The 9,266-nt window shown below is 36.8% G+C and overlaps 1 protein-coding gene across 1 annotated transcript in view; it reads right to left on the bottom strand.

Annotated features, from left to right (window-relative positions):
- The window catches only part of Slc20a1 (solute carrier family 20 member 1), a 13,374-nt gene extending 4,114 nt beyond the window's left edge, over positions 1-9,260 (bottom strand). The window contains exons 1-5 of the mRNA XM_010639498.3: positions 8,648-9,260; positions 8,346-8,486; positions 8,077-8,162; positions 3,813-3,909; positions 1,241-1,360 (exon numbers count right to left, since the gene is read on the bottom strand). Of these exons, the coding sequence (XP_010637800.1) occupies positions 1,241-1,360; positions 3,813-3,909; positions 8,077-8,162; positions 8,346-8,486; positions 8,648-8,948 (745 nt within the window). The 5' untranslated portion in view covers positions 8,949-9,260. The remainder of the gene's footprint in view (positions 1-1,240; positions 1,361-3,812; positions 3,910-8,076; positions 8,163-8,345; positions 8,487-8,647) is intronic.
- Between the last annotated feature and the right edge of the window lie 6 nt (positions 9,261-9,266).

Raw genomic sequence — 9,266 nt, 5'->3', positions numbered from 1 at the left:
ACACATTTTTTTTTTTTTTTTTTTTTTTTAACAACCCTTTACAAATGCAAAAGTCCTTCTCAGATCCCTGCAATGGAAGGCAGCTCAAGCTTGGGCTTAGCAGTCAACTTAAAAGCTAGACTGCCCCTAACTCACATATTTCTTTAAAAAGCAGTGACCCAAATTTCAGTCCAACAGTTCAAGCAAAGTAACATATCAAGGCAGCTAACTGAAAATGACAACTTTAACATCTACATCTACAAAACAAAGAGATGTACTTTATAGTCCTAATCCCATAATCTGACAGGAGTATTTTCCATTATCAATCCAGTGCTCAGTATGTTCACCCATCAGTTCTGGCATCTCATCATATTAGACTAGCATTAGAGCAAGATTTATCGCACTTCTCCCAGACTGAGGGAAAAACGAGGTCAAAGAGTCCTGAAAACCTTGCTGCCACTGCACATGCGGCATAGCCAGTAGCTCAGAGCCTCTTGGAGGCTCCTCAGCTTGGCTGTGGTGACGCAGCATTCTTCCTGCTGCCACTGCAGTCTGTGCATCTCTCCACTGATGAAGAATAAACTTTACATTGCTAACCTAGCACTTACACAGATGAGCAAGGCAGAAAATTCTTGAAAAGATCTCAACCAGTCAAAAAAGGAATACAAGGAAAAAAAGGAAGATTTAAATAAGACTGATTCCAAACAAAATTTACAATATTCAGTATTTAATTACATAATAAAGTGTTGTAATGACCTACACAATTCCTTTATGACACTTGAAAATGCTTACCTGTAGAATTTGTATAATTCTAGCACAAACAATATGCAACGAACATGTGTGTGCATTCTAAAACGTATCTGAGGTTAGCTGCATACATTATGCTTTGTTTTGCTAGTCTGCAACTATGCATACTATGTAAACATTTTGTGTGTAGCCCTTATTTCCATGAAGCTATCCTCTCACTTGTCAATTAATGCAGGCTACAATTTCTCTTTATGCCACTGGCTATTGACCAAAGTATGCTTTAAAAAAAGATTAAATGCCTAGCTTGTCTCTCCAACTTAAGTTGAATGTTCTTTATGACTAGGTCTCAGGTAATTTTAAATCCATGTAAAATAGTTTGGAAAATAAAACCATATTTACAAATTTCCACTTAAAATCTTAGTTTGCCAATCTATGCAAACACTGAAGTTTACAAGTAGCTAAACAAAAATAAACACTACTAGTTAAAACATTTCTGCTACAAATATTTACTTACGTTCGATTTTTCTCTTCATCCTGGGACATACAAAGAACCAGACGAAAAGGGCACAGAAAACTGCACATCCCACCGAGATGAGGATGGTACCCCACAGAGGAAGTTTGTCAAAGCCCAGCACTAGGAGATAAAACGGTGTATCTTGAAAACCCCAGGGCAACAGCCCCCTGCGATAATGTGTAAACCCTCATGTAGGAACACAGGGCTTCCCCAATCCAGCCCAACACCCTTGACAACTGCTGATAGCTTCAATTCCAGGTATATTCTGGTAGATACACAAATTGGGAAGAAAACCCCACATCTTAAACCCACATCAGTCTGGCCCCAGTAAACATCTGCTGGACTCATGTCCTCAGTCTTTTCATGGTCTACCTTTTTCATTTCTTGGCAAAAGATGTAACAATCACATCTGAGGAACTGTGACTAGCCATTAAACAAAGTGAAGCATCCATTACCCACCCAGTCTAACTGCCACATACTACATTTGCGCGAATGTATTCATTTGAAATATTATCTATGGGAAGATAAGTTTAAAGAATATAGCTGTCTTTCACAAACAAAAGAATTTAGTGGTAGTTTCACTAAAAAGCCCTATCTTGAAGAGATGTGCCCACCAATACTTTTTCACATGGTTCAAGGACCAGTATTATCGTCTGCTTGTCACTTTCTCATAAGGCTCCTACCTGCCTGCCTAAAGCCAGAAAGAAAACGCCACACAATTCTATCTAAGCCTTAGAGATGTTACAATGATGTGCAGTTTAAACAGCTTAGTTGCTTAAGCTTGTTTTGCTTATTTTGCTCATTAGGTATTAAATAACCTATCAAATGGAAATTAAATGCCTCCCCCAAAATATGTAAAAATCAGATATAAACTGAGGTTCTTCAAAACTCAAGTTCTATGACTAGTAGTCTTTTTAAATGTCTACTTCCAATTTTGACCTTTTAGTTATATAAGCTAAAATATACATGAAATTTAATCAGTCTCTATCACAATTTACATTTATCTACATTTTAAGTCAAAAGGGGAAATAAAAGGGGAAATGAAAGAATGGGTTTTCTTGTAAATGATTCATAAACAATAGAACAAAAGTTATCCAAGTTCTCATTTTCAAAAATGACTGAAAAAGTCAGGGAAGGTGGTACGTGTCTGTGATCCCAGCACTCTGGGAGGCTGAGGCAGAAAAATCATTTAAGCCCAGCACGATAAACTTACTGAGGCTATATCAAAATTTTTAAGAGGCAGGTGGGGGGGTTAAACTCAGTACAAGGGCCCTGGGTTCAATTACCCCACACACATAAAAAAAGAGGACTGAAAATTTATTTCCAATCTGATTTAACCTTTTGTACTAACACATAAATCACAAATGATTAGATTCATGGAAGTCTTTTCAGTTTAGCATGAAGAACTCAATTTGTAACAGAAGGAATTGGGCATATAAGCCTTTTTTCACATATAGCACTCAGTAAGAAGTGTGGCACCCTCCAAGGCCAATATTCTCATAGAGTTGTCTGTTCCTTTCCTGATATTCCAATAAAGGCAAGGTCAAAAATATGAGCTCCACATCAGTGACTTATTTGGAGACTTAAGAAGCAAGTTACAATCCATTAGTCAAAAATGAAATCAAAGTAATAAGCCAAAATAAGCCCTAAAAAGTTAAAATATTTGAAAATATGAGTACATAGCACATAGAATAAATTGCTTCCTGACACTACTTTCTATGTATGTAAACACATATATGTGCACAGGTACATACATACGTGTCTGTGCCTACATATATGTGCATGTGTGCGCTGGGCAGCAACACACAATGTATCTCTTCCAGTAGGTCACAGGCAAAAGACTTAAAAGCCACTGACTTATGAACTCAAGAACCACCAGGCTAAATAAGCCTAGAAGCCAAAACTGTAGTTCTGCTTGACAAGATACAAGTTATTAATCTCTTGTAGCTGGCAAATTAAACAGTGCCATAACTTAATTCATGCCTTGTCTTAGTCCCAGTATGAAAGCAATCAACACTTCAACCTTTACATTCTCACAAGTTATACTTCCTCTTAGCTGCATGAATTCTTCTTCTCAGTGTACTTAGAACAGGTGTTAAACATCTCAACTCTTCTCATTCAAGCAGATTCAGAGGAGTAAATTTAGTGCTTAGGAACAGAAGTAGCTCCGTTTGGGAGAGAAAATGATATCCAGCAAACCAGTCCTAAGTGACCGATTAGTGAAGAACAGATATGTAACTAGTGACTCTTCAGTAGTTGAAATCAGTATCAATTCCAGCATTTTTAGCATAGATAGGAGAAAAGGAGGGAGAAGATCATATTATCGGTGGATCCTGTGAAGACTAAAGAGGAAAGGTCTGTAGTGATTTAGAATCTGAGCAGGTCTCTTTGGTTGAAAAACTATCTAGGTTAACTCAGCATACACTAGCCTGCAGCCTTCTGAAATGGGCACAGGCCAGCCACCTTCTAGGAGATTTCAGCCCTGTAAAGCAAAAAGGGGTAAATTGGGCATTTAATGCAAGTTTTATAAATAACGTTAAATTCACATTTAAATATTTTGATATGTACTTACACGGTGCTCCAGTATACATGATGGAAAAGAGATTTATTCCAATTGTACAGGCATAAAAAACAGGCAAAGCTCGTAAACCATTAGGAACTGGGTCTGCCTGTAAAACATTAAGATCAGTATCTTAAAAGCTGTAAAAAGTTAACCCATTTCTAGAAAAACCTGTAACAGGACAAGTTTTGGAATTTCAATGCTAACAATGAATGGTCTTATAGTAATTTCCAAGGCAAACTAAGTTTTTCCTAAAAGTCTTGTTAAGAAAACTAATTCTATCTTCTACTTAAAGGGACTTTTCCTATGTTATTTTTTAACAAGACTACCTATAACAAAAAAATGAGAACCAAGACCTGTCATGTAAAGGTACAAGATCCCAATGATGAATGTAACTATAGTGTATACCTAGATTGTACCAATAAATTCAATTAGAAAAAAATATATATATATAAACCCCCCCAAAAAAAGACTACCTATAATAGTGATTGATAACATCCTAAATAATAAGCTTCAATACCAAGTTCCACAGTACCTGAAGTTTCTATGTAAGCTTAAATGCCTGAGACATAAAAGATGACAGAAATAGACCATAAGATTTGAATATTCCTACTTAACCTTATGCTTCAAATATTAAAAATAAAACATGTTAAGGCCGGGGATTTAGCTCAGCGGTTTGGTGGTCTGCCTTGCAAGTGCAAGGATCCGAGTTCAATCCCCGGTTCCAAAAAAAAATAAAAATAAAATAATAAAATAATAAAATAAAACATGTAGCAGGTATGTGCAACAACCACTTTATCTAAATACTGTATATGGTAAGGCACAGCATTACCTATATAATCAGTGCTTTACCCAAGTGCAAAGATAAAAATCAACTGTTCACTAGTCATTCAGCCAAGAGACTGTCAAGAACTATTCTGGAGGGCTGGGGATTTAGCTCAGTGGCACCACACCTACCTCCAAAGGGCAAGGTCCTGCATTAGATTCCCTGGTACCAAAAAAAAAAAAAAAAAAAAAAAAAAAGGAACTATTCTGGCTGGGCACTGAAGCATAAGAGGGAATGAGACCAAGTAAGTCCCTGTCTTTGTAGAATTGACATTCCATATTCTGGTATGGTAAAGCATTGACAAATACTGTGAAATAAAGAAGGGTAAAGACACACTGATAGAAGGATGAGCACATTTTAACTGAAGGAGGTTAGGGAGTTATCACTTGAGGAAAGACTTAAATGTCTCAGGAGAGAGAAAGATAAAAACTCAGATAGTGGGGATGGACATAAGTATCAGAAAGTAAAATGGCTCAGAGGCAAAATTTTGCTATTTTTAAGAAGAGTGAAGGCCAGCGTGACTGAAAATGAGTTCCACTTACAATTAATGTTTATTAATTCTATAGAAAAACACCCAATTAAAACAAGAATAAGGAAACAGATTTAAATTATTTGAGAAGGCTAATCTTCCAAGACAGCCTAAAGATTTAATGCTATTTTTACCACCATTCCAACAGAAAATATTGGGGAAGAAGAGACAGAGGGAAAGACCCAAGAAATGCTAAAACTTCTGACAAAAAAAAAAAATGTATCAATACTTTGGGGAGATGGAGGTAGTGGCTTAAGATCAAAACAGAAGAGAAAGTTTACAGACCCTTGTGTGGATAAGGATATCATTCTTAATCAGGATAAGCCCTTCCTGAAAACCAATCTTAATTTTAACTCTCTTATCCACTGTTTGAAAGAATACTAACAGCAAAATAAGACAAAACAAAAATAAAACCTTAAAGAACCCAGGAACTATAAATTATCTCTGAGTAACAATAGTATTGGTCACAACCTAAAGACTTAACAAGGTTAAGAACCCAAGGCATCTATTTTTCTTCAAAAGGCTACCCAGTTTTAAGAAAATTCTCCCAAAAAACTTAATGCCCCCAACCTAAAGACTGAAACCCATTAGGAATCTACAGACATTACAGAATATTCTATAGACTTTATAAGAATTTCTAACAGATTTTTCAAATATTCTATTATCTGATAATACAGCATCAATAAATCACAATGTGATGAGTAAAGCAATTTATGTACTTATTTTCTCATACAACCCAATTAAGTATTACCTGAGATAAAGAGTTCCTTCTTCCTCCTCCCAGTCTCAGAGGTAACAAGGATTAATGATTTTATGAAATAATTTTATTACTGTACGATCTATTTAACACCTTAAAACTTTACCTGAAAATGTGAATGCTTCATGATCTAGTTATATAAAACAGGAAAAGGGGTCTTCATAATCCCCCACTTTTCATCACAGCAGCTTTATTTTTCATATATTGGATATTCCTGTATGTTTTTGTCTAAAATAAAAGGACGATAATCTGGATATATTTAAGGTAACTATGCTAACAAATGGGAAAATGCAGAAAGCTGGGTTTTTCCTTTCAGAATTTAAATATCCAACAGGATAACTTTTCCCTTCACCTGTTCTATTTAATGCTACAAGTCTTCACAGAAGTAGCTCACCTCCATTCTTCCAACTAAATTAACCCCTTTGGAAAAAGTCAGAAAACAGTAGATTTTCAATATGCAGCATTTTTGAAATAGAGTATTTTGTCCTTTTTAAGACCAAATAAACTGTAGCAGTTGGAACAGACCTTAGTCCAATACTCAGATTACAGCAGCTAAGATTCCAAAGCTTATCGGTCTAAGAATGTTTTCTTAAAATTTAAAACTCAACAGTAACTACAAATGTTGACACTCAGCTAAACAGTCATCTGTTATTAAGACTGGCATGTGTACATGTGTGGAGATCCGCAAAGACAGCCTTGTTTTAAACACTGTTCTAATCATTCTTTTTTTTGGTACTGGGGACTGAACTCAAAACCTTGTGCTTGCGAGAGGTTCTAGGTACCTAAATATCCCTCTCTTCACCTCACATTTCTCCCTCCAGAAAGGAAAACAATTTGTTTTGTGGAAATTAGACACACAAAGCCTCTCCAAAATCAGAATGATCTATTCCCAATAAATCAAACAGGCCAGTATAAACCCTTATAAAGCAGGAATCCCTAACAAGGGATTCCTATGAATTCTTCTGATTCTCTATTATGTAGTGGGATATAGGGCTCTAATAAAGAACACTAAAAACTCAGGCCCTTGATCACTGAGAGCCTCAAATTTATGCATTATATTATCATACAGCACAGTTGTGAGAGGTAGGGGTGGGTGCTAATCATACCTGCTTGGTGAAACAGTACCCAACTTAACTGTTTCCTCACAGTCATATTATGCCAAGCTGTAGACGTCTCAAATGTTCAAAGTGTTAAACTGTTATGTTTTGCTGGACTCAGTCTGTGCGTAATAGTGATTAGTGAGTCACTTTACCAGTTACAGGACTTCTAAGGAGACAGACACAAATCCTTCCCCAGATAAGCTTAAAACTAGACCAGAAAAGTGGGGTGTAAATACATTTGTACCCCTTGGGATTAAGCTACCTATCTCTCTTCACTCAAATTTCCAGTTGAGGAGCACTTTTCAAAGAACTCAACAATGGACAGTTAAAAGCCATTCACCTTGGAAAAAGGACAACTTTGTTCCTTGAGAAAAATGCATTTATTCTTACTGCAATTTAGTCCAATACCAACATAATCCCTTATTGTCTACATTTATTTTGGAGCCAACATTAGACTTCTTGATTAAAAAAAAAAAAATGCAACTGGGCCTGTAAAGTCAAAAGGAATTTTCAAATAAACAGGAAATTAAATGGTTGCCTGAATGTTTTGCTCCCCTCAAAAAACTCCATCTATTTTTACAGTTTACTTTCACCTATTCTGAAAAACTGGATTAACTATGGGAGGTAGGGCCTTCATCTAGAAGCTTATAAACTGGATAGGCTAGTCAATTCTGTAAAGATCCATCACTGGCACCTTAGAGAAAGCCACAGGGGATATTATGATTTGTTGAACACCAAGCTTACAATTAGAACTGGCCTGAATAATGGCGGTTTAAAGTATTTATGTGCATACAGCTAGAGAAAGCCACTTTTAAATAAACTTCGAGATTGTTTCATTTCAGTCTCTTCTTCGCATCTGATGGTATTCAATTTTTCCTTCCTGAATGCCCTCTTGGGTACTAAAAACTTGCTTTTTTCAGAGTTGCACAACATATGTATAAAGAACAAAGAACTTTTATAACTTCCCAAGGCCACATACCTACATACCAATCACATCTGCAAGAATGCAGAGTTTGAGTAAGACTGAGTATGACCCATGAAAGGTCAGGGAGGAGAAAGATTACCTTACGAAGGATGAATGCACGAACAAGGAAGAATAAAGCTCCAGACATAATACCAGAAAGTAGTGGAGAGACGAACCAAGACATCACTGAAAGAGAACACATTAAGAAAAAAAGATCAACTAATGGAACCCAAGAAGTAAAAAGTACTTACATGCTCTATTTTCAAATCTCCTAAATCTGTCCCTCTACTTCACACCATATATTAACATACATAATATAACGATAACCTATGACAAAAATAAAATTAAGCCATTCAGAATTTAACATACCAATTTTTATCAGTTCAGACCACTTGACACCCTCCTGCCCCTTGGCCACAAGAGAGAAACCAATGGTTGCACCAACAATACAATGGGTCCCAGAAATGGGGAGCTTCAAAAACGAAGCCCCTAGTTGCCACACCGCAGAACCTGAAACAGAGTCAAATTTAATTAAGTAAATGGCAAAACTCCATTATGTAAGCAATGCATTCGATGGAAATAATCTGAAAGATTTAGCACCAAAATGGAACCACCCATGTTACAGATTTGCTCATCCACCACTAAGAGTACAGTACATAAAAAGAACTTACCAAACATAGCACTGACTGAGCCTGCCATCAGTTCCTGGGTTGAGTTGTACATCTCCACATCAATCAAGCCTTGCCGGATGGTTTGGCTCACTTTGGCCCCCAGTAAGACAGAGCCCACAGTTTCAAAGATGCTAGCTAAGATACAGGCTTGCTTCAGGGTCACTACACCTGAGCCCACAGCTGTACCAAACGAATTTGCTACATCATTGGCTCCCACGGAGAATGCCAAGATAAATGCAATGATGAAGCCCAAGATAAGCATCCATAATGGATTAATAACAGCAGCAGTAGTAGCAGCCATTCTCTAGAGTAGTGGTTTGTTTTTTTTTTAATTAATGAGAGAATTACTTAGCGGCTTTCAAATGTGTAAACAGAAATATGAGGTATCAAAAATGCTATAATAACAATATATATAATAAATACTGTAAACTACGGCACAGAAACCGAGCTGGGGAGTTACTGCTATACGCTGCGCATGGGCGTCTGTTGTCTGGGGTGTCTTTGGCTCTGGAGGTCTAGAAGCCGGGAGCAGAATTCCATGGCGGATTACGGAAAGGACGCAAGTTCATCCTAGGTATCGAGTGGGAAGAAAATAACAATAGCAGCGCGTCTCCGGGAG

This window comes from Fukomys damarensis, unplaced genomic scaffold (assembly GCF_012274545.1).
Source record: "Fukomys damarensis isolate Sample0158 unplaced genomic scaffold, DMR_v1.0_HiC HiC_scaffold_9, whole genome shotgun sequence".
NCBI lineage: Eukaryota > Metazoa > Chordata > Mammalia > Rodentia > Bathyergidae > Fukomys > Fukomys damarensis.
Note: the sequence above shows the minus strand (reverse complement) of the source record. Positions and strands in the feature narration are given on the sequence as shown.